A 26,575-nucleotide genomic window follows, 5' to 3' on the forward strand; every position below is an offset into this window, starting at 1 on the left:
GGCCTTTGACGAGCGGATGGCAGCCGAAACGGATGCATGCAGGGGCAAACGCGTTCGGTACTTGCCCAGCGATCCCAGAACGACGATTTTTTTAAAAAACGAATCACTTGCCCAGAACGACAACTAATTCAGGTACGGAGGGAGTATATGTTCAGTTTTCTGCATGTACCCATGTGGAGAAAAATGTAAAGTAAGCATTTGCTTAGTTTTAACTTTCCATGGTAGATTCTCGTTCCAAAATCTAGAGTTGAAATAAACGAGATGCCTTTTTAAAAAGTTCCTCTTAGACTAATGCTTATCTACACGGCAATCCACAAGCTTGCGACTTTTAAAATCCATATATTTAAAAGTCCACAATCTCCGTATAAACTTTAAGAGTCCGAGTGGTGTGACCAAAAATACCTCTAAATCTCTAATAACAGAGCAAGCGCTCTCAGGGCCATGCTATAGAAGTCAATAAAATCTACTCCCTCCGTCCTAAAATGTAAGACATTTTAGTTCGTACCAAGTGTTGACGGTCACTAACGACCCATTTTGACCATCAACTATCGTGCAAAATTCGAGCATCAGAAAGAATAAATGTTAGCATAGAATGATTATTTGACGAATTACACATATGCTAGTCTGAGAATGTGTGCAGGTGAATTTGGGCCAAAACTGCATGTAACATGCATATTATCCAAGGCATAAATCCCCAGGCTAAGCACAAGCAAGCTCAAGGGACAAAAAGGCCCACTTGGCAGCCACACAAGAGGAGGAGAACTAGCCCATGCGCAATGCCACATCAGCAATCCGACTATCCGAGGCAAACTCCTCTCGACCAATCAGACGCAAGCACGAGGATCAAAGGACCCACATGGCAGCCATACATAAGGAGGAAACTTGGCATGCACTCTTCCCTGGATGAGGGGCCCACATGTCAATCACCCCACCAAAGGAGAGGTCGGTTGGGGCCTACATGGGCTCGGCCGACCAAGGTGGTCGGCCGACGGTCCATGGGCCCCACCGCCTCTCAACCTCCACGTGGCGTCTCCCCATTGGCTCCTTATGCCTTATGGCGGTTCCAGAAGGAAGAGGTCGTGGCTCCCTCCTATATATATATAAGGGGGTGAGAATTGAACACACTCACTCACCACCAAGTGAAGAGCCTCTTAGCTTGTGTTAGTGTAGGAAGAGAGGGTAGAGGTACTCAGGAGGGGCGCCGGTAACAGCGCTCTTCTCCAATTTGTACCTCTACACGAGAGTGAGGAGGAGTCGGGGGATGTGCCGGGCTTGTCGGCGCTCTTCTCCGCTTGTACCTCGACGGATGCTTATTCGGTTGTAAGTGTTCGAGACTTTCGTTGTTTATTTAGAATTAGAGTTTATATCGCAAATTATCATCTCTGTCTTATATTAGTTGATGTGTATGCTTAGCGAGTAGCATTTGACTCTAGAGTTGGGCTCCGGATAGAAAAGGATAACCCTGATCGCCTCTAGAGTTAGTAGGGAAAGGCGTAGACGTGGTGTCTAGGCTGGACTATACCACTCAGTTGTCCGATAGTCCCATGATTTGTAGAGGTAACCGGCAGGTGGTGACAGCCCTGTTCGAGCCCTAGTAATTCTCCACATTCGGATATTGGATAGAGCACTATTACTGGAGCTAACGGCTTGTATAAGCCGATCGAAACCGGTAGCTCGAAGTATAACGGCGATGTGATATCTTCATATAGGCATAGATTCTAGATCTAGAAAGTCATCTCTTCTATCTTCTCCACACCGGCGTGTGTGTCCTTGGACTGTCTGAACCCGTAGATAGTGTACTCACGTTCCCCAGTGGATACGATACCCTGGAATACTCTTGGGTGAAAGCTACAATGGTATCCGTGCGTTTGCGGATTTTATTCGTGACGTACCAACACTAAGTCAAATTGTTTTAAGTTTGATCAAATTTATAGAAAAGAGTAATACTATTTTGAATATCCAATGAGAATAATTAGATCCATATATTTTATAATTTACTTATTCAATGTGTTAGATGTTGATATTCTACTCTTTAAATTTGGTCAAACTTAGATTGATTTAGGACAAAGCAAAATGCCTTACAGTTGGGGAGTAGGTTCGCTGAAATTATAACTAGAAAGTTAAGAATTGTCGGTGAAGTTATATTTACGACAATCATGATGAAAATACTATTCCCACTATCTCAAAGCATAGCTGCATTGAGGTTTGTTTTAAGTTATTTTTTTTTAATTTTCACTATAAATAATGAAAGGAATGTAAACATTGTCAATGAAAAAAATGATGTTGGTATATTCATTATGAAATATGTATTTTTTCTTGAAATATATTGTTTTTAGATATGTTGTTGGCTAAAGATAAAAACATGTAACTTAGAGAAAAGGTACATGTAGCTAGATATATTCTAGGATGGAGAGTATGTGATAACTAAGGTGTAGTTAAGATGGTAAAATTACATCTAATTACAATAGCTACTTGAGGATTAAAAAGTTATACAGCAAAGTAGTAATTAACTTCTTATTAATATATTGATGCGCAGTTGTTCTCCTGCGCATTCGAGAAAAAGAAAGTATTAATTAACTTATACAGCAAAGTAGTAATTAACTTTAGATTATTAATGGGCATGCTTGGGTAATGAATTTAACATCGCTCTACAGTGGAAGTGTTAGCGCATAACAAATATAAAATAAATTTTGATCTGAATTATGTTAAAAGATCCGATCGTGTATTAAACCATCCTTGTTTGCATATAAGCTGAGAAAAAACGCTAAGAAAGCGAATAAAAAAATGATGGATTTCATCAATCACGTACCAATACACACTGCTCTGCAGAACGAATGCCGCAACATATCACTCACCAAATGCGTCCAGAGGAAATCAGCAATCGGTGTGTGGGTCCTATCTTAATCAAATGACGCGTGTACGAGCATTTCTATAGCAAAATAAAAAAATAAAAAGTTTGTTGCCTTTCTGAAAGGCGCCTCTCTCCACACCTACTGTTTAATTCAGGTCAAAATGGGAACAGAAAAAAGCCAAATGAAAGAATATAATTAATTATTATAATGAAAGTATAGCTGCATTATCTAGAAAATTTATATAATAAAAAACTAACATTTATGATACCAAATAAGTATTATAAATTTTTTCATTAAATACAATTACATAAAAATAGTTTGACTTTCAAAAAAGTTAGAATTACTTATAATTTAAAATGGAGGGAGTATCCAACTCAATATATTCGTATTTTGGTTAATTAGTCTCAAAGCAGCGAGGGGCATGTACATCGATAATATGATGCACATAATAATTTCACCGATTTCAAAGATCCGACAACACATTTCCTAATCATGAGATGCCTATATATAACGGATCAATTTATAGTATATTTTCCAAAGTTGGGTGCGCTTGTAAGAGAGATCTATTAGTTGTGGGAACGACTTGGGTGCAATCAGCCCATCTATGCAATCGTCCAAGCAGCTATTGTGGTGCGTCAGATGGCCATCCAACGGTGTTATGTCTTTTTACACATAAACCCTCCCACCACACCATCTAATTGGCAAAACAAATATACCAAAAACCCCCTAGGAAAATTAATCCCGGCCAATCTCTCGTAATCCCTGCCTATCCCGCTGATCGCTGAATCATCGCGATATCTGGACGTCCTTGTTTCAGGTGGAGAAGCCGCCGTCCTCCGAACTCGTCGTAGAGGCTGGCGCGCGGCCACCGGCAACTACCATCTCGCCGGCGCACGGATTGCCACCATGTGCATGTGCCAGTTTGCCACCATGCCGAACAACAATTCTAAGAAGCTAATAAGATCTGGACCTAAACTTGCACGTACCTGGGTTGGAGTACGATGTGTCGCGGCGTCGATTTCCGTCGGCAAGATGGCAGTGCCCGGTGGCCGTCGGCGAGATGGTAGTGGCAGGTGGCCGTGCGCCGGCGAGATGGTAGTTGCCGGTGGCCGCGCGCCAGCCTCTACGACGAGTTCGGAGGACGGCGGCTTCTCCACCTGAAACGAGGACGTCCAGATATCGCGATGATTCAGCGATCAGCGGGATAGGCAGGGATTACGAAAGATTGGCCGGGATTAATTTTCCTAGGGGGTTTTTGGTATATTTGTTTTGCCAATTAGATGGTGTGGTGGGAGGGTTTATGTGTAAAAAGACACAACACCGTTGGATGGCCATCTGACGCACCACGATAGCTGCTTGCACGATTGCATAGATGGGCTGATTGCACCCAAGTCGCTGCCATTAGTTGTATTGTATGCCTATTAGGAGAGAGGAGTAGATTGTCTACTACCCCGCAGAGCTTTTGGAACTTGGAAGGGCTCCATTGATACTTCACTTAAAGTTGTATACCAAACAGGTGTTTTGGAAACGGCTTCAGAAGTTGCTCCTTCTGAAGCTGGAAATAGCTTACAATGTGCAAGAGTTGCACACCCGAAGTGGTATACAATAATTGTCCCTAAACTTCATAATACTTACGTCAAAATTGCCACCACAACCTAATCCCCTTACACTTTCCAGGCTCGTTCCCTCGCAGAAACAAAAGGGTGGAAGAAGAAGAGACTGACATGTGGGTCCAAGGCTGACATGCATGTGGTTTCCACCAATGACTGTTGCTAACATATGAAATTGTCATCCATAGTATCCCACTCAACCTCTTCAATCAAATAGAAAATTAGGAGGGTTGTTTCTAACCAATCCTTCTAACCAAACACGAAATGGGTTGGACCCAACCTGAAAAACAAGAATGGACCCAACCCATCCCACTCGGTCCTAGAACCAAACACATGCTAAGATAACTAACTGAATACTTAGCCAAGATAATTCTTGGCCAAGCAGCCGGATAGCCAGCGCAACTTGACCATACGCACAAAAATCCAACCACTATATCTACACAGCAGACTGAATTAAGAATTCGCCTGATCACACTATAAAAGAACCAACATACTTAGTCTACACTTAAAGTAGCATGAGCACGAATTTGATGCTGATCGAGCGCCCGTTTCTATAATTCTAAGGGTTATAAGAGTAAAGGGGTGTCACACACGATTTTAAAAATAAAACCGAATGCATAACTATATGTATGCCAGGATCAAGTTTCATACATATAGCGATGTCATAATGGAATATTGAGCAACAATGTCACGTAAAAGAGACTTACAACGAATAAAAGTCTATCAGAGATACATAGCTTATCTTGGAAATGACGGCTCCACACTTCACAAGCAATCGACCGAGGGTTGTGTACGCCTAGAACTCAGCAACATCTTCAGCTTCATTGCAACTTTCTTCTCTTAGCAGTGTGGTTATAGCAAGGGTGAGCACATGTCGTACTCAGCAAGTATATTGGAAATAAATGACATGCAAGGCTTAAAGCAAGGAATTAAGGCTGGCCGAATAAAGCAGTAAGCATTTTAATAACAGTTGAACATTAACGACCTATTTACTACGCATGTATGGAACCATCCCATATTTATGAAAAAGAAGTTGATAACTGAGTAATAAATCAAGCTTGGAACATTAAATGTCTCGATTAAAGTTCAGACTCCAATTAAGTAGATATGTGAGGGTCCGAGCCGCTCTTGACCGTGAGCACGGCTGATATATCAGTTTTCACTCTGCAGAGGTTGCACACTTTCACCACAAGTCGCGTAAAAGTTCCAAAGAACTTTAAACCCAATCATGTATGTGCTGATCAGGAACAATACCACACTTCCGAGGTGTGATTGCATAAGGACGCTACGAGACCTTTACAAAGACTCTCTAACAAGTAATAGCCCGCTAAGGTTTCAGCAGCTAGGCGAGTGAACCCTCCCCCAAAGCGAGTGTACCCCGTAGGCATACCAAACTCCTTTGGCAGACCGAGAACCCCTCTTGAACCTAGGCCCCCCTCATGCGCCTTTCGGTAAGCTACTAATAAACTAGTGGCATCTCATTAATCAGCCAAGACTAGAGCCATATAGTCCTTGTGGTTGCGCTGTTTTTCCGGGTGGTCGCTCCATGGTTGATTTTAATCAAGTTCACAAATTCATCATATTGTTCCAAAAGTGTATCAACCACAGTCCACAGTATCATGTCACAAGAATTATTGTTGCAAACCACCCATAACCATTATTCAGCAGCTAAGCAAACTACCCAAAAGATTTTATAAAAGAAACCCGGCTATTGAAGGACATGGATAATCAATAAAGATAATAGGTACCCATCAAAATTAATGCATGCAAGCTTAAAATAAATGTTATTAGGACAAAATATGATCGAGGAATATACTTGCCTCAAATCCAGATAATAACTGCTCAGAGTCTTCAGCTCTTGTTCTCACAATTCTTCATCTTCACAACTCTCGAATTGCGTTCCTTCTACTCGTGATAAGCATCGGGACAAACATACAAGAAACAAGCAAATAAGCAGAACTAAGAACAAGCATCAAACACAAGAAAGCTATAAAATAACGCACTAAGGGATAAGGTTCGAAGTGACGATCGCGAGAGCGCAAGAAATATTAAATTCAGATTTAAAATGAGAAAGATATAAAGGTTTAGGTAGGTCTCATCGAACAAGAAGAGATGATAATTAATACAAGGATACATTATTAGGAAAATATGCGCACATCAGAAAGTAGTGTATCACTTTAATAGTTTAATTTCATACTGCGGTGCATTGGCATAGTAATAATTGGATAATTAAATACTATACCACGGAAGCAATACGAAGCTAGTTATTAATATGATATCAATATGCAGTGTTATATATAAATCAGGACTGATGGGCTAGCACTGAAGTTGAATGAAAAGAAAGCAAATTGATTGAATAAATGAATATGGACAAACGAATCAAATATTGGTGGAAGTAATGGACTCTGATGTGAATGATTCTGGCCGGCTGTTCAGGTTAGACACATATTCACGTGCGGATAGTTTTGCTTGCCTGTAGGAACATAAGCATGCATATGGCACTATGTGATGGCCATGGCGACCACAACTGATCAGCATGTTGTAACAGCAAAAGATAGAGCGGCAACAACAAACATGGAGAGAGGAAGGAAAAGGCAGGGAGGGGTTCTCACCGAGATGCTCCCTGGTCACGACGATGGAGCGGAGCGGTTTAGCCGCGGCAGCACTGTGGGCGGCGGTGGCCGGCGATGAAGGGACGACGAGGGGACCGGCAAAAAGGGTTTGTCTCGACGAGGGGGTCATCATGGTGGTGCTGGATTGGTCCGGCAGCGGAGGTCCTCGGGATGGCCGGAATTTGGCCGGCAAGGAGACGATGGCGATTTGATCGGCTTCTGCTATCTGAGCAGCGACGCACAAGGTCGAGCGGACCTGGGTGCCGCTACCAATCAGGGGATGCACGCAGGGGTAGAGGCGCGGCTGCAGGGTCGCCGGGGAGCAGGGGGCGACGCGCGACGAGTAGGCGCGCAGGGCCCCTGGTAGGTCGTTGCTGGTGCCGAACGGCAAGGTCACGGGCGGTGGCGGAGCAACGTTGCGCAGGGGCGGCGGCGCATATAGGGATCGGAGGGTTTTGCGAGTAGGAGGGATGCGGCAGCACCAAGGGCGATGGGAGGCCTGGCCCTGTTGGCTGCGCATGCCCAAAACTGTGCCGTGATTGGCTGGGACTCAGGCTTGAGTCCACGTGGGCATCACTTTGCATCAAACCCTCTCGACTCCACCACGTGCATGAGACAGCTCCAGTTCACGGTATCAAATGCCTTAGCAAAATCGAGCTTGAGGACAAGTGTGGGCACCTTTCGCTTGTGACAGACTTGGAGAGGCTCCGCTGCATAAACAAAGTTCTCGGCAATGGTTCGGCCTTTCAGAAACCCGGTCTGGTCCAGATCAATCAGGTCGTTGATTTCATGTTGCAGGCGCGTGGTCAGGAGCTTAGCTGCTATCTTGACACTGCAATTTTGAAGACAAATTGGCCGGAACGCATCCACTGTCACTGCTCCCGGCTTCTTTGGTAGCAGCACCATGTAGGAGCGGTTGACTCTGTCAAGCTGGACGTTCTCTTCGTAAAAAGCATGAAGGAAGTGCATCACATCATCCTGCACTATGCTGCATAGAAGCTTGGCCCAAAGCCGTCCGGGCCCGGAGCACTGCAGCGATTCATGGAACGAACCGCGTTCAGCGCCTCCGCGGCCGTGAAGCGCTCGGTCAGTCGTGCGCTCGCCGTTTGCTTTCCTGCATACAGAGCCCGAAGATCAAAGGAGAAGTGACTGTTGCCGAACTCGCCCATGATTCTTCTGTAGTGGGCCGTCAGTGCTGAAACTTTGCCCTCGTGTGTTGTGATCTGTAGTCCATCTACCTCAACAACCTTGATCATGTTTCTTCGCATGCGCTGAGTAGCATGCGCATGGAAGAACTGTGTGTTGGAGTCCCCCTCTCGCAACGCCTTCTGCTTCCCCCGTTGTTTCCAATAGGCTGCGCGCTCCTTGATTGCCTGCGCCAGACATTCTTGGCAGAGGGTGCGCACTTTCGTTTCCTGCTGAGACAAGTTCCGAGATTCTTCTAAAAAATCAAGTAGCATAATGAGGAATTTGCAGTTTGGAATGAGAGTTGGTGGCGCCCTGGTACGCCGAGCCCAAACCTTAGCCGCTGTTCGGGTCGTCTTGAGACATCCGGCGAGGCGACCAGCGGCATCCGCGTGAGGAGCGGCCTCATGCCAAGCAGGGAGCACCGAAGGGATAAAAGCGGGGTTACGCAGCCATGCATTTTCAAAACGAAAGATGGTTGTTTTGGGGTGGTCATAAAATTTTGAATCTCAAAAGACCTAAAATTGGTCAACTTTCTTTACTCTTATTGGGCCCGCCATTTTTTTCCTGACCTTTGGATCTCGAGCCAATGGTTGATAACGCAAGCGCACTAGATAGTCTCAATCTTCCATGTGGGCTCGTTGTGGCTCCCAGAGACTAGCATCGTCCTCGCTGCTCGGGTCGGGCGACCGCCGCCACTGCCACAACACTACAACAACACACGGGAAGTCGGGCGCAGTCGATTCGCATTTGCCCCGACATCTGGGCTAGCAAACACTGAGTCTTCTCCATCATGCACCAGATCTGCTCCCTCTTACGCGCCCATGAGCATGGCAATAACCACGATAGCCTAGAGCCAAAGAGACCACCAGTAGATTGAGATTATAGCCTATCCCTAGGGTGTTGATGAGCCTCTTACACCCGACAAGCAGCACAGGCTCAACCACGGCAGCCACGCTGGTGGTGCTGCCCATGACCATGACCACGTCATCCGAATTCGTGGCGACCGCGCCATCCCGAAGAAGAGGCTAGCATGCAGGTGGCCACAAAATAGACATTTCGTGTAGTTGAGTTCTCTTGAGTATCAGTGAACTTTTTATTGACTTCAAACTAGGTTAAGTGTTATGACTGTTATATACACAAAACAATGTGGTTAATAAGGCATTCTTTAGGGAAAAAATAAAAAAAGTTGACATCTTTTGGGGGTTAAACTTGTTACAAGTGTTCATAACCGTATACACCTCGAAATGATGGTATATGTTAATCAAGATTCTGAAACAGAACTTCAAATGTGCATTTTCAAAAACTTGGGGAGCAATTCTGGATCTTAAACTATCTCCCTTTTATAGCTTCCATATATTCCTTAAAGCAATGTGAGCACCTAATCACATTGGAAAGTAACACTACTGTAGAAACCTTTTTCGAGGCGGGCAAAAAGTATTAACTGTAACATCCCGCCTCTCCGGGGTTGGGCCCGCTTACATCTAGCAGCTTAACTAGGGCACAAACTGCCCTCACAGACCAACACATGTCTTTTCTGCACATTTTGTCCTCACTCATGCGCACCCGGGAATAACTTCCCGGTCGGTCACCCGTCCCCAAATTGCTCCGGGCCAAGCACGCTTAACCTCAGAGTTCTTTGAAGACCGGCTTCCGGAAAAAAGTTGCAAGTTATTGGTATGAGTATCCTATTAATCCTATTAAGCCCTGTGCTGGGATGTCACATACTCACCCCCTTTAAAGACCGACGTCCTCGTCGGTCAATCCCAAGCCAGGAATGTCCTCTCTTTGCCATGTCCCGTACGTCCAGTGCCAATGGCCCATGTGCCATGTCCGTGCGTCCAGTGCCAACAGTCCATGTGCCACGTCCGTGCGTCCAGTGCCAACGACGCATCCCAGATGCCCGCGCACTGACTCGCCACACGCCCGTCCACATGTAGGTGGCATATGCGCCCTCACGCGCCCGTACACTTACGCCCGTACGTGCCCATGAAACCGCGAGAGTCGGCACTGATACCATTCTGTAACGTCCCACCTCTCCGAGGCCGGGCCCGCTTATATCTGGCAGCTTAACTAGGGCACAGACTGCCCTCACAGACCAACACATGTCTTTTCTGTACACTTTGTCCTCACTCGTGCGCACCCGGTAATAACTTCCCGGTCGGTCACCCATCCCCAAATTGCTCCGGGCCAAGCACACTTAACCTTGGAGTTCTTTGGAGACCAGTTTCCGGAAAAGAAGTTGCAACTTATTGGTATAAGTATCCTATTAAACCTATTAAGCCCTGGGCTGGGATGTCACATTAACCAATGCGGTTTTTGCAACCGCCTCGGAGCCAACGTCACGGTTAATCATGGCATTAACTAGGGGTGGTTTTCATGCCCGCCTCGATATATAGAATAAAAAAATTAAAGAGTAAAATGCACAGTGGGTACCTAAACTATTCGGAGGGTACCAAATAGGTACTCCAACTCAAAAAGCAACCACCTAGGTACTGGATCTATTTCTATTGATCACTAGCAGTCCTAACTGGGCCACGCAAGCAATTGCAGCCTACGTGGACAGCCATCGTGGAGAAGGGGGCATGGCATTTTTGCTGAAAACACCCCCCACCACCTCCTATGTTTGGCATTAATCAATGAAAAACCCCCCTTTTCTCGTCAATTTCACGAAGCGCAGAAGCGCGCTCGCCTCGTCCAACCTGACCGCCGCCCGCGTCCCACCCGCCGCCCGCCTCCCCCAACCTCACCTCCGCCGGCCTCCCCCCGCCCCAGTCTCTCCGCCGCCGGCCTCCCCCCGCCTCCTTACCCAATCTCGCCGAGGCCGAGGACGCCGCGAGCTTCACCGTCGCCCATGACAGCAGGAACCAGCTGAAGCCCGCGAGCTTCACCGTGGCCCACGCCGCGAGCTTCACCGTCGCTGCACGGCACAGCACGTCACCATGGCCGATCGACGGCGACTAAAAGGGGAACCAGCACCTGTATATGGTAAGTGCTACGAAGCCCTATCCAATGTTCAATGTAGTTTGTGATAGTTGATTTTGGTGTGTTAGTACATGGATTTGATTTACAGATTGGGTTGTTATGGCAAAGCACTGAACTTTAGGTTTATCTGAATGTTTAGGGCCTGATGATGATGAGTTCTCTGTGGAAATACGTCATGGGGGATTTTTCTATGGGGCTGGTAAGAATCGGGTTTATCTGGATGGCAAGGTGGATTGGTTTGACCATATCAAAGTGAAGTACTGGAGTTTTTATGGAATTGATGAGATCATATTGATGCTAGATTATGGACTTGAGAATGTCAATGTTCACTGGTTGTTGCCTGAGATGGAGTTGGGTACTGGTTTGCGAATCGTAGATTCTGATAGAGAAACTAACATCATGAAGCAAGTTGCATATAAGATTAAGAACTTTGTGTTGTACTTTGATCAATACAATTCACTTGATGACAATGCCTGGGAAGACATTGTGTTCAGTGACAGGAAGGTGGCACCTCAAAAAGATGTTGATGTGGGCAGTGAAGGCATAGATAAGGATGGCAGTACAGATGGGGAATTTGTAGACAGTGATTATGAAGTTGATGATGACGACGATGATCTGTTTTATGACAATGTTGATGATGGGGTGGTTGATGAGGGTGCAGCCAAGGGCATCATAGTGAGCAAAGAGAAGAAAAGAAATGCCCCATATGGCAAAGAGAACATGATAACAGATAGGGAATGGGATGAGTTGTCATCTGATGAGGATGAGTTGGAGTTACCAGAATCTGATGAAGAGGGTCAAGTTGGGAGGAAAATGAAGACCTTTAGGCCAGAGGACTTGCAAAACCCTATTTTCAAAATAGGAATGAAGTTTGCATCAGTAGAGCTGCTTAGGGATGCTATTATAGAATACAGTATCAAACAAAGGGTAGAGATAAAGATGCCATGGAATGACAAGAACAGAATTAAAGCTCACTGTGATGATGGTTGTCCATGGTACTTGTATGCTTCATTTGACTCAAGGATGCAGTGTTTCTTGATCAAGTCTTACGTTGGTGACCACCATTGTCAAAAGAAATGGGTGATTAAGAGGTGCACTGCAAAATGGCTAGCTAATAGGTACTTGGACAGGTTTAGGGCTGATGAGAAGATGAGCTTGACCAATTTTGGAAGTACAGTTCAGTTAGAGTTAAACTTGACTCCATCTAGGACGAAGCTAAGTAGGGCAAGAAGAATGGCATGGAAAATCATTTATGGAGATGAAGTGCAGCAATTCAATATGCTATGGAACTATGGTCATGAACTTAGGAAGTCAAATCCAGGTAGTAGCTTCTATCTGAACTTGCTCGATGGCTACTTTAGTTCATTGTACGTGTCTTTGGATGCTTGCAAGAGGGGTTTTCTCGGTGCATGTAGGCCAGTGATATGTCTAGATGGCTGCCACATCAAGACTAAATTTGGGGGACAACTACTCACTGCTGTAGGCATAGACCCAAATGATTGTATCTTTCCTGTAGCCATGGCAGTGGTAGAGGTGGAGTCTCTGGCATCATGGCAGTGGTTCCTAGAGACACTAAAACAGGATCTGGGCATAGACAACACCACTCCTTGGACCATAATGACAGATAAACAAAAAGGACTAATCCCTGCTGTCCAACAAGTTTTCCCTAACTCTGAGCACAGGTTCTGTGTTAGGCATCTATACTCAAATTTCCAAGGCCACTTCAAAGGAGAAAATCTGAAAAATCAACTATGGGCATGTGCTAGAGCAAGTACAGTGACAAGGTGGAACCAGGAAATGGAGAAAATGAAAGTGCTCAACAAGGATGCCTATGCCTGGTTAGAGAAGATGGCACCCAACACTTGGGTTCGAGCTTTTTTTAGTGAGTACCCAAAGTGTGATATCTTGTTAAACAACACTTGTGAAGTTTTCATCAAGTACATCTTGGAAGCTAAAGAGCTGCCTATCTTGACCATGATACAGAAGATCAAGTCCCAACTAATGGTCAGGCATTACAATAAACAGAAAGACCTAGCTGAGAAATGGCTAGGAATGGCCATATGCCCAAAGATCAGGAAAAAGTTAGATAGGCATGCTGAGTTCTCCAACACATGTTATCCTGTACCAAGTGGGAATGGTATTTTTGAAGTTCATGACAGAGAGTGGCACTATGTGGTTGATCTTTTTGGCAAACATTGTGAATGCAGAAGGTGGCAATTGACAGGCATACCATGCAGCCATGCGATTTCTTGCCTGAAGCATGAAAGAATCCCAGAAAATCCAGTGCTTCCAAATTGTTACTCCATTGATGCATTCAAAAATGCTTATGGCTGCAGAATATTTCCATGTTCTGAAAAATCTTCTTGGGAGAATGTTGGAGGTCCAGAAGTGCAACCACCTAAGTATGAGAAGAAGGTAGGCAGACCACCTAAGGCAAGAAGAAGGGCAGCACATGAAGTTCAAGGACCTAATGGACCAAGGCTGTCTAAACATGGAGTAATCATACACTGCAGTCACTATGCACAAGCTGGTCATAACTCAACTTCCTGTGCTGCAAAAAAGGCAGGCCAACCAGCTGTTAAGAAAACCAAAAGGCCAACTGTTGCTACTACAGCTGAGCCAGACCAACAACCAAGTTATGAAGAAAATTCTCAGGTATGTGCATAGCCACAGCCATACATTTTACATGTGCAAAATATAATTGCCTGACTAAATTATTGGTTTAGGAGGTGAGTCACATACACATAGGTCCTGAAACACAGTCACTTTTGTCCCAAGTGGAGAACCCCATGCTGTCACAACTACTAGATGAGGTACCAATAATTATCATTTCACTACTGCTGCCCCAAAATATTAACAACTTCATTTCATTACTGCCATATTACAAAACTGATGTAGTCAATTGTATTTAGGCTTCACATAACATGAGGCACATTCCATCTACTCAACCGTTGCCAGACTCTGCCTACATTATTTCCAACCTCCCACCAGTGAGGCATGCTACACTTACAACAGCAACAAAGGCAGGAAGGACCTTAAGGACCACGAAAGTGAAGAACAACACTGCCGCCCCTAGTAAGAAGACAGGAAAGGTAAAGAGAGGTCAATCTGGGTAGTAGGATAGCCCAAACAACACCTTAGATAGTCTTTTGTGCAGGAAATACAGTTGCCTTTTGTCCAGCAACTACAGTTGTCTTTTGTGCAACAACTAAAGTTGCCTTTTGTTGATGAGTGAACCTTTGTTTGGCCGTAATGACCAAAACATGCTCTTGGCTGTAACGACCATAAGTATGGACATGTATGGTTTTTCAGTCAATATATATCACTATATATGTCAACCTGCATCTCATTTGGAACCTGTGAATGTGAACGTGCTGAAGAGCCTGTTCGGTTGGGGGTGTTTCAACAAAATTGCCATGCCCTGTACAGTGTGGCTTGTCCACGTAATGTGCTGGTGCCTAAGTGATCAATAGAAATAGATCCAGTACATAGGTGGTTCCTTTTTGAGTTGGAGTACCTATTTGGTACCCTCCTAATAGTTTAGGTACCCACTGTGCATTTTACTCAAAATTAAAAAAAGGAAAGCCCGCAGAGCCCACCACAGGCCCGCCGAGCCTATCGGCCACCACCGCCGGCCTCGCCTTGCTCCGTCGCACTCACCCGCTGCCGAGCCCCGCAGCCGATTCGACGAGCACGAGCTCGAGCTCCCCTTTGCCACCCGCCGGGGATGAGCTCGGGGCCGCCGCCGCGCCCTGCAGTAGATCCGCACGAGCACGAGCTCGAGCTCACCTATGCCACCCGCCGGGGATGATCTCGAGGCCGCCGTCGTGCGCCCCCCGCTCGTGGCCGCCACCACCTCGCACTCGAGGATGCCGGGCCCCGGTCGCCCCCGCTCGTGGCCGCCGCTGCCACGCGCTCGGGCTGCCGCGCTGCCGCCGCTGTGAGGTTGGCGCTGGGAGGAGAGGGAGGAGGGAAAGAGAGAGAGGAGGAGAGGTCAGCGCCGCCGCCGCAAAGGGAGTAGTTCGGGTGGGGAAAAAATTAAGAGGATAGAGCTAGGGTTTTGGGGAGGAAGTATTTATATATATGTTCGCAATTGGGCTTTTCAGGCTAGTGTGCTGGGACTGTTTTACCGAGGCGGTTGAGTTACATTGACCATCTTGGTTAATTATTTACCGAGGCAGTTGAGTTAGTATGACCGCCTCGGTTAATCTATTAACCGACACGGTCATATTAATAGTGCCTGCCTCGGTTAATCAATTTTGCGAGGCGGTTTTCTGCAGCCACATCTGTTAATGAAAAATGACCGCTTCGGTTAATCGAGCATTAACCAAGGTGGTTTTTTAACGTGCCCACCTCCAAGGCAATTTTAAAGCGCCTCGATTAATAGAATTTTGTAGTAGTGTGATTTAAAATTTGTAAATGAACTCCAAAATGGCAGAATGGTTGAAACTTGGGAATGATTCAAAATGGCCACAAAGTGGAAATATCTAAATGGCTGAATATGTTTATCAGGAGTCCATGACTCATTTCCATTGTATTCGTTTTTTTGCAGAATCCAATGATTGAGAAGATATCGAGGATCCAGGAAGATATTATTTAGTTATGTATATATATTTATGCTTCTACTTTGCATGTATCATCATCCATCATATGTGTATACTAGTAGGGTGCACGTGCAGCACGCAAGTGTTTTAGAAAAATCAAATAAAAGAATTATGTTACAAAAAATATGTATTCATAGCCACATCTACAATTAGCTTGTGGATACAATATTTAGTACATTGTTCGATACAAATTTACCCAAAATGAAAATTTTGAGATATACAGATCATATGGACATGACCATACATACATGCAACCCATTAATGACATCCCAAGAATTATTTAGGAGGGTAAAAGTAAGAAAAAAATATTTGCATTGGTCATATCTTGATTGTAGTACATCTTTTTTTTCAGAAAATCAACATATGAATGACACATCTAACATACATATTATAAAAATTTAACGATGCAGAATCTTCACACTATGTCGCGGGAATTTAATTTCCAACTCATATCCCATTTATGATGGACTCCGGTGTCATTGCAAACGATTAAAGTTCCATTAAGTAAAAAAACCAATCAGATTGGCCCTTTGAATTTATAATATATTAGTGATAACCAACAACATCTACACTAAAAAAAGATACATCTTATGAGATACCTTCATTTTGAAGACCGTAGAATATCTCTGAAAACAATATTTTTTATTCTTCTGTCAGTGGGATCAAGATCTTTGTTAGGTTTACCTAGCATCCATGTAGTTGAACGTGAAACACCTCTTGATAAGGCAACATATAGCTGTCCATGAGAGAAAACAGGCTCTGGAAGATAGATCCCAACATTTGGTATAGTTTGACCCTGAGCTTTATTTATAGTCATTCCAAAACTGAGTCTTATTGAAAATTGTTTCCTCTTGAACTTGAAAGGTAGTGAAATATCCTCTGATGGAGACAATGGAATCCTTGGTATAAAAACTCAATTTCCAGCATGCTGTCCATTTACAATTTCACAGTCAATTGCATTGTCTTCAAAAGCCTTCACTATAAGTCGAGTTCCATTGCACAGTCTATGATGAGGATCCAGATTTCGAAGAAGTATGACAGGACAGTTTGTAAGCATCTAGGCCCTCTAGGTATGTTTCGGTGATTAATGACAACCATTATTGTGACTAATGAGTTTGTGTAGCTTAATGAGACATTATCACTCATTTGGTCATTTGTTAAGAGGCCCCTCAATTTTCATTATTCAAAAAGACGTTCTCGGCATTCAACTCAAATATATATATCAAGACTAAGGATCTTTCTAGTCCTAAGTGTCGTAAGGTTGAGAAGGACACTTAGGTTAGTATAGGTTTTATAGTTTTGTAGTGATCGCACTATTAAGAGGGGTTAAGGCCAAGTAACTTGAGCATGGACATGGTCAATAAAAAATGGATGCACACTATGGTCACTCAGGTTCCAAGAAGTTCAAATAAGTGGTTTTCAACTTATATCTCAAGAATATTTGGATTTCATTCAAGACTCAAATCAAAAAAGGCAAAATCAGAAAAAGTCTATACACCGGTTTAACCGACGACTCCATTTTTCTATACGTCGGTTAAACGCAGTTAGCAGAGTCTGGACAAGTACATACACCGGTTAAATCGACGATGTTTGAAATTAACGTCGGTGCAGTTGTCCAGTGAGTTGGTTTTTCTAGATTTTTTAGAAGTTATACTCACCGGTTAAACCGACGATGGATTTGAGTTAACGTCGGTGCAGTTGTCCAGAGGGTTGGTTTTTCAGCTAATCAGTGGACAACTACACTCACCGGTTAAACCGATGATACGTCGGTTAATCTGCTCAAGTTGTAACGGCTAGTTTCCATAAGGGGCAGTTTACATTCATCGGTTAAACCGACGCTGGCTATTGGAGGTTCGTCGGATTAACCGGCGTTAAGTACTTTTCTGGCAGCTTTTCTCCAACGGCTCTATTCGTGTGAGCTACCTATATATACCCCTCCAATGGATCATTTTGCACTCTCTTGACACCAGGAAACATTCATACACTATACTATTGTTGAGAGCCACCTTGAGCTTCATCTTTCACACATTTGTCCATTAAATCATTCAAGAAGCAAGACTAAGGACTTGAGTAGAGAGAAGCTTGTGTGCATCCGTTCTTGGTGATCGGTTCTTGCTCAAGTGAAGGCCCTAGCTTGTTACTCTTGGTGATTGGCAGCACCTAGGCGATCTTGGTGATTGAAGGTGTTTCTTCCGGAGCTTGCCAAGGATTGTGGTAGCCCGAAGAAGTTTGTACGTGGCTTGAGCTCCACCACGCCGGGATGGTGAACGGAGACTCTTAGTGAGCACCCAAGTCTCGGTGACATGGGAGGTGACAATACTCTTAGTGAGTGTCACAACGTGGATTAGGGGTGTGTGCCAACACATCGACACCACGGGAAAAAAATCTGGTTGTCTCTTGCCCACTCTTTCTTTTCAAGCACTTACTTTCATGCAATTATTTATGTGCTTGACCTTAGAGATCATAACTTAGCTCTAACTTGCTTAGTTTCATATCTTGTTGTATCTTTGACAGCTTGTGTAGTTTGCTTAGTTAGCCGGTTGGTGAATTGAGCCATACTAGCATTGCATAGGTTAAGGTTGCTTTAATTGTTTTAGAAATTTGAAAAAGGCCCAATTCACCCCCCTTCTTGGTCCATCGATCCTTACACAGTTCTTCTTAATTTTAAGTTCATGCAGAGGAAGACCATTTGGAGTAATTGAGTTCAAAAAATCAAGAGGATAGTTATTAGTTGATTCATCATCTACAGAATCATGACTGTAGTAAACCTTTTCTTCTCTAGGAAACTTTCCAATCATCATTGCGTTGAGGCTATCAACATACTCATTTCTTGTTGACAAGATAGCACGCTCGCGCATGTAACTGACGGAGGTGCAGTTGTTAGCTAGATCAGGAAACACATGATCGATGAGAGTATCAATAGACTGATCATCATTATACTCAAGCATAATGTCATCTGGCAGATCCACATAATCATTTGGGAAGATCTTTTCTGCTCCATCACCAATTCTTAATAGAAACTGTGAGAACCATAAATCATTCTAGGCCCTCATGTTCTGCTTCAGCCGTATTATCTTGATATCATCCCATATATAGGATTGAAGCAAGGTAGCGTCACAAATTTGTGCTCTAGTACCTCTAGGAACAATAGGTAGAACTTGTCTGAAATCCCCTCCAAATACCATTACTTTACCACCAAACGGTAAATCACATCCTGTAATATCCCGTAACGATCTGTCAAGTGTTTCCACAGCCTGACTTCGTGTCATCGCCACCTCATCCCATATAATTAAAGACGCCTCACACAATAGTGTTGCAGTACCACTTTGTTTGGTAAAGTTGCAAACAGAATTATCTTGAAGTTTTATGGGAATTTTGAACCTCGAATGAGCTGTACGACCACCAGGCATGATGGATACTGCAATACCAGATGTAGCTGTAGCCACTGTGATGCGGTCCGTAGATCGAACTCTGGCCAAAAGAGCCATGTAAAGATATGTCTTTCCGGTCCCACCAGGACCATCCATAAAGAAAACTTTCCCTTTATTTCTGATGACATGATCAAAAATTTCGTTAAAACCTTCCATTTGCTCAGTATTGAGAGACTCAGCTAATTTAATATCTTCATCAGATACAATAATTTTTCTCTCCTCAGTTAGTTTCAGTCTGGTAATATATTTTCTAATGTCTTTACCCATCGAGGAGAGAATATCCGCGATGTCCCTAAGGACAAATTGTTCAACACATGAAGAATTTCCATGAACATGCACATAGTCCTCAACCATTGATTCAAAATATTTATCCCAGAGGGTACGAATGTTTGTGTACTCGCAGAAAACCATAATAGTGGCAAACATTCTTCTGAGAGCACATGGCATCTGAAAAACTATTGCTTCGCTAAGTGCATTGTCGAGTGACCTATCTGTTTCAACAAGACCAAGTTTCTCACAGCATTCTCTAAAAATAGGACTCACCACACCACGAACTGTTCTGATTGATATGAATGATGCTGGACCTCGAACATGGTTTAGAAGAACTTGAAGATAGAATCTTTCACCCTCAGACGGGTACGCATACACCAACCTTCCAATCTGGTAACTTCTTTTTCTAGTAGACCAAACTTTTTTGGACTTATTCCATGTATAATGTTCTGAAAATTCCCTGTATAAGTATCTTCGAGCATTTGGATCTTCACTGTTCATTCTGAAGAATTCTGTTAGCATCGATCTTTGGTTCCTAGCGCGTTCCAGCACATCTTCAAGGTTGTCGTCATCATTGAATGTGACCATGTGCATGCCAGGAAGATGAACTTGCATCTGTAAAACATGGGGATACATAGAAAACATTGGGAACCTATAGAGCCGGTATACTGCTTCAATAGACGTTATACACCGTGCTTTTCTGTACTGTTTAATTTCATTTATCTCTATCTGTCCATTCTAGTCTTGATTCGCAACTACGAATGATGCTGCTTGAAACTTCAACATTGATGCGGCAATTATATCTCTTCAAGAGTGTTGGATTATATGGTACAACTCATCTATTATCCAACCATTTCTTACGCACAAATACCTTGTGACCATCATTCCGTCTTCTGTATATAGGATATGCGTCCTTTCCTTGCTCCGTGGTCTCACTGAACTGTTTAGGGTATCTGAAACGGCAAGCACCATCCTGCATGCAACCACACTTTTTATTTAGAACACCACAAGGTCCATGCATCATGTGTTTGCATACAAGTTCATAGAGAAGAGGATATTTCTTTTCATCCGGTAGTTCTGCAGAAATATATTTATCAAAATCATCTGGCCCACTAAGCTTTGAACTGCTTTCCATTATAAGCAAGAAATGTTCGTGCGGCAAACCTCTTTTCTGAAACTCAGTAACATGTGCCTAGGCTGCCACCTTTCCAAAGAAATCCTTTTTAATCACAAAATCATGAAAATCAATGAGTTTGGCATGGTAAACCCTGGCCACAATATCAGGTCTATCTTGGGGTGTCTGACCAGGCAGCAAAAGTTAAGTGATCTCTGGCCAGTAGGGGTTGCAAGTCATGGTTAAAAAATAATCTGGCCTTCCATATTTAGCAACCAATGACATTGTATCCATGAACCTACACTGCACATCTCTATCACTTCTGGGGAAATTTTTAGATAAAACAACCAATTTACCAGCCTTCAAACCCCTATTCTCACCGGCAAGAAGGGTGTCCATTATACCCTGTCATTGAAAACATATCAACTTGAATCAATCAACACATTAAATAAAAACGACGGAGTACTGAAATATGATATGAACAAATTTTATTATACCTGATAGAGGTGTGCCCTAATAATTTTCTGGTGGTCTGGATGGGAGTACCAATCTAGTCGCATACTCTCAATTTTCACATACATATCCACTATCCATTGCTGGAAAAGCCTTCCACCATGAAAGAATATATTAAAAACATCGTTGTGGATCTGCATAATATAGCAGTAATACTCCCTCGCACTGACATGCAGACGCGAACCCCCACCATCTGGTTATTTAAATAATAAGAACAGGATAAGAGCACTGATAAAAAAAACTATCCATTGTATTTAAGCTAAATGAACACTCATAAAATTACATTGAACAACAGGTTAATATGAAGTTTACCTCCATCACCATCCTCAGCCATGTTGTTGTCACAGTCGTCTTCCTCCTCATCCTCACAAATATAAGGAACTATAAATTTACAAGACCATAATAAGTGCTATTGTAAATGCTAAAAAATCATTAACCATGACTGAATCAAAAGTGATTATATATTGCAACCTGAATGCGTCGGCTGACTGATTGGTTGTACTTGATTCTGCTTGACACCTGATTTTCTTGCCCTTTTAGAAGGAGCAATATGACTATCTGTTTATATGGTAATAGAAATATATTAGTAAATTGCCATCTACTTAAAAAATGGTTAAAATAATTTAACCAACAAGTAATAACCGAGTAGGACATGTGGATGTCATACCATCAGTTTTGCACTTTGTATACTTTTTTCTAGTTCGAGGAAAGCGTATTGTCGTTTTTTCCTCCAGCAATATACTCTTGTCTTCCTAGCCAGTCTCACCACCGGGACACAGGATAGGGTAAGCTAACGGATCGTAACAACCATGGTACGCCCGTATAAATTCTAGATGACCAGAATTTGGATAAACCATAATAATCCGTTTAAATTTATTTCTTTCATCATAGCCATCCTGCCAGATAGCCGCAACTTGATCCATAGCAGGTGCGTTATATCTTCTTTGATCAACCGAAATACTGGTGTTCAATTCAATTTTCAACTCATCTAAATTTTGCATTTCTCCAACACTCCTGAAGACACGAACATACGGGTTGTTCTCGAGGATTCGAAGAATCATCCGAATCAATCTTGAATCAAGATGGGGTGATCTTTTGCTTCTGTGTGATAGGGTCTCATCTGTGTCATAGAAGTACAACTGCATATGACGTGGGCCGTCTTTCCCCAGTTGCAGTTGGTCCAATCTATGATAAATCTGTCCATGTACTTTGAAAGTATAGATACCAGTACCTACATACAAAATATTGGCATGCAAAATCATCAATTTAAGTGAATTGCAATGTACATAATAATGAACACAATATTGGCAAGAAATAATCACCAGCGGCAGTAGCGACCCGTTGATCCACAGTAGCTCCAAAGCTAGTGAAAGCAAAATGTGAATTGAAGTGCCGTATATTTTTTCTGAAATATAGAGCATCTATATCCGTTTGACTAATAAAAAGTCGGCGCAATTCATCGGGAACTGGTGTGTTAACTATATTAACCTTTTCTTGCCTGCAACAAAAACCTGGTCCCTCACTTGGAAACCTTATAGCACCGCAATACTCGCATATCGAAACCTTCCTCAATACAAGATGGTGAGACGGCAAATCTTTGTACACTCGATCGTAACAATCATTGTCCAACACTACCACATCTGGATCCCAAGTAGTCTCGAAATAAATGTCTGCATCAATACGTACTTAGATTTCATTGATGCACAGTAGAACACTAAATGATCGAAATAATAATGAGCACAAACCATTATTATGGTAGACTCTTGCTTCATCATCTACGAGAAAGTCACAGTCAAAAAAACTATCATCTGGCGCTCTGCAATCCAGATCTTCCTCTGTAAAAAATCCTTTTATTATTTAAATATATATTGTTTTTACATCTGAATCAAGTAAGTGTGTTCTCCTGCATAAAAGTAATTACTGGATCGTACCTTCTTGTGTAGCTAACATCTCATCATCTGGTTCCCAAATACCAGAGTCAAATACTGGTTTTCCACCGTTCACACCTGGTATGAAAAGCACAAACCGATCAGAATGACTTAACCCAGATTGTGATGATGATGATGATGATGATGATGACGATGATGATGATGATGATGATGATGATGATGATGATGATAATAATACCCTCTTGTAGCACTCCTAGTGATAGGGTGTTTAGAAACTCTGGCCTCGTGATTTTGCAAGCAAGGGTTCTGCAACCTCATTTGGCACACATCCTCTTTCTTTTGCCTGTTAGCTTCACGTCTGATTTTCTGTTTATGAAATCTTTCTTGTTTATCAACTGCGGACATGGCAGCATAAAGTTTCTTTTTTTCTTTCTCTCATAATTTCTGCTGGTGTATTTTCATCTAAGTTTCTCTCATAATTACTGCGAGTGATGGTCAGAGACGTTTGTTCTTCACTGAACACGAAAATAACTAAAATTACTACATAGCCATATAACCATTACCCATATAAAAATTGTAATCATATTTTGTACGGGTCAGTCAATTACTACAAGAGCCATATAACCCTTTTTCCGATTTACCTCCAACAGATTTAGGTGTGATCCTGCACAAATTATTGGAAGCACAGATAGCCTGAGGTGTTTGTTCTTCATAGTTCACTAAACAAAAAAATAACCTAAATTAGTACAAAGCCATATAAAATTCACAATTATTGAAAAGCCATATAATCAGGCTATATGTACCTTTTTTCAAATTACCTCCCACATATTCAGGTGTGATCCCGAACAAATTATTGGAAGCATAGTAGCCTGAGATGTTTGTTCTTCATAGTTCACTAAACAAAAAATAACCTAAATTAATACGAAGCTATATAAAAATCTCAATTATTGATAATCCATAAAATAATGCTATATGTACCTTTGTTCAATTTACCTCCCACATATTCAGGTGTGATCCCGAACAAATTATTGGAAGCACAGATAGTCTGAGGTGTTTGTTCTTCATAGTTCACTAAACAAAATAATAACCTAAATTAGTACAAAGTCACATAAAATTCACAACTATTGAAAAGCCAAATAATCAGGCTTTATGTACCTTTTTTTCAAATTATTTCCCACAGATTCAGGTGTGACCTCCAACAAATTTTTGGAAGTACAGATAGCCTGAGGTGTTTGTTCATGACAGTTCACTGAACAAGAAATTAAAAGTCATATACCCATATTATATGTACCTTTTATCAAATTGTTTCCCATAATTATCGGGTGTGAGCACCAAAGATTGTTTGAGAGCAAATAATGGGTCAAGATTGACACAAGTGTACTTACCTAACAATGGGTTTCCATTGACAATAACTGTATCTACCATGCGGGACACTTCATGGACAGGTACAGATATGGGAAAAAGTTGTGTCAAACCTATCAAAAAGACAAATAAATCATTATAAATCTATCATATCAATGGAAACGTGTTCGTCGGACTGAATAATTTTTTGTTACAAACAAAACGAACCTGATGCTGGTACAGTAGTAGCAATCTCATCATCTTTGGGGTCACCCAACGCACGACGAACTTGCTCAGTCTTCTTGCGGGCGTAATTCTCCCTTCTTTTTGCATTCCTCTGCGCCTTTTGCTCATCTGTCAATTTTGCATACCTATCTCTGTCCCTTTGTCGTTTTAGATCCAATGCTGAAAGCCCTGAACACAAAAAAACTCACTGAGCACTACCATTGCCTACGAAAAAATTACCGAAATCAATCTAGTCTAAATACGACCTGCATCAGATGAGTTTGTTGCTGTTGTCCTCAATCTCTTTGCAACAGAAGATTCAAACGTGTTTGTGACATCGGAAAGTGGACGGCGCAGCTCCATGGGACTGCAGAAATTCGCCAGGGGCACAAGAATCAATCGTGTATATACATACCTATGGATCACTGTTTGGGATGAACAATCATCATGTAGTCGCTTACTATAGCGACGGCCCCCTCTGTCCACCGATGATGCCAGAAGAGCACCAAGGTCCACGCACGTTCAATGTGCTCACTACGGGACTGTGCCTATTTGCCGTGTGCCAAGGGCACACGGCAAAGGCCGCTTTACACTCGGCAAAGTGTTTGCCGAGTGTAACACACGGCAAACAGCTCACGGCAAACAACGGCCGGCAAAGAGCTAGTTTGCCATGTGCTACATCTCGGGCTCACGGCAAACACTTTGCCGTGTGCAATATTAGGCCGACGGCAAAATAAAGTGCAGGGTCAAACACCACATGGCACAGCCTGTTTGCCGTGTGCCACGTGGACAGGCACACGGCAAAGCGGCCACACGGCAAACACAGCCGCTTTGCCGTGTGCCCTGTCCACGTGGCACACGGCAAAGAATGGCAGATTTGCCGTGTGCCTTGCCTTGGCACACGGCAAAAAATCGCGGCACACGGCAAAATTAATTTTCAGATTCATTTTTTTTGTTTAATCACAAATATTTCAGATTCCAATCAAATTAACATCACAGGCAATTCATATATATTGCATCAAATGTCACAATCATTTCATATATCACAATTTGCATCACATTCAATCCATAGAAGTCCAAATGCAAATATCGCAATGCATACAAACCCAAATGTAGTCGATACAAGTCCATCAAGCACTGGTAGTTCATACATGTCCATACAAGCACAAGTTCAAACGATAGTCTATACAAAGAGTGCATGTCCATACAACCACAACTCACGACTACGGTGGCGGCGGCTGCGGGTGCTGGAACTGCTGCATGTAAGTCACCCAATGAGGAGGCGGCCACACATTCTGAGGCATCGGCGAAGGGGACATTTCTGTTGGCCCATCATTTGATGCCGCCGATTGAGGCTGCAAATTCAAAGTCATTAATTTGAAGTCTTTGTTTCTAAGTCCTTGTTTCTAAGGCATTGTTTCTAAGTCATGATAGAGTTTAGTCAAATAACGATAAATAAAATTAGAAGGTTGCGAAATCGCTCACAGGAGTAGGGGTAGCTGCACGCGTAGGGATATTAGTCTGAGTGAATTGCGGTGGCGAAAGACCCATTTGCGAGCCCAGAGTCTGCATGAACTGAAAAGCCAGGGCCAGCTGCATCTGATTCTGCTGGGAGGCTTCCTGTGTCTGCCGAAGGTCTTGCTGCATCCTCTCCCGCTCGGCCGCCCACGCCTGCTGCTGTGCCTGCTGCTGTGCCGCCCATGCCTGCTGTTGTGCTAGGAGCTGTGCTTCAAAGTCCCGTTGCATCTGGGCCTACAAAATTAGATTGCATGGTTAGAGTACCAAGAAACATATGTCAAAATTAATAAACCTTTGTTGTAACAGAAATAACCTTCAGTGCCTCCATCTGAATCTCCGTAGTGCTCTGACGTGGGCGTATGGCCGGGCTAGAGCTGGTGCTCCTGGCTCGAATCTGCGCGAGAGTAGGAGTACTGGCGGTGTCAA

General features: G+C 43.2%; 3 protein-coding genes across 3 annotated transcripts; all 3 read right to left on the reverse strand.

Moving 5' to 3' along the window:
• Nucleotides 1–6,077: 6,077 nt before the first annotated feature.
• Nucleotides 6,078–8,213, reverse strand: LOC120648713. The gene is made up of 2 exons (XM_039925400.1): nucleotides 7,075–8,213; nucleotides 6,078–6,367 (listed from the first exon to the last, which is right to left on the reverse strand). Exons 1-2 carry the CDS (start codon nucleotides 7,592–7,594, stop codon nucleotides 6,327–6,329), a joined length of 561 nt encoding a protein of 186 aa, XP_039781334.1. The 5' UTR covers nucleotides 7,595–8,213; the 3' UTR covers nucleotides 6,078–6,326.
• Nucleotides 8,214–16,761: 8,548 nt separating this feature from the next.
• LOC120648010 lies at nucleotides 16,762–20,143 on the reverse strand. Its single transcript, XM_039924796.1, has 3 exons — nucleotides 18,985–20,143; nucleotides 18,497–18,840; nucleotides 16,762–16,776 (listed from the first exon to the last, which is right to left on the reverse strand). The coding sequence occupies exons 1-3, from the start codon at nucleotides 20,141–20,143 to the stop codon at nucleotides 16,762–16,764; spliced, it is 1,518 nt and encodes a 505-aa protein (XP_039780730.1).
• Nucleotides 20,144–20,624: 481 nt separating this feature from the next.
• On the reverse strand, nucleotides 20,625–21,533 carry LOC120648714. Its single transcript, XM_039925401.1, has 3 exons — nucleotides 21,489–21,533; nucleotides 21,161–21,369; nucleotides 20,625–21,068 (listed from the first exon to the last, which is right to left on the reverse strand). Exons 1-3 carry the CDS (start codon nucleotides 21,508–21,510, stop codon nucleotides 20,868–20,870), a joined length of 432 nt encoding a protein of 143 aa, XP_039781335.1. The 5' UTR covers nucleotides 21,511–21,533; the 3' UTR covers nucleotides 20,625–20,867.
• Between the last annotated feature and the right edge of the window lie 5,042 nt (nucleotides 21,534–26,575).

Source organism: Panicum virgatum, chromosome 9K (genome assembly GCF_016808335.1).
Source record: "Panicum virgatum strain AP13 chromosome 9K, P.virgatum_v5, whole genome shotgun sequence".
Classification (NCBI taxonomy): domain Eukaryota; kingdom Viridiplantae; phylum Streptophyta; class Magnoliopsida; order Poales; family Poaceae; genus Panicum; species Panicum virgatum.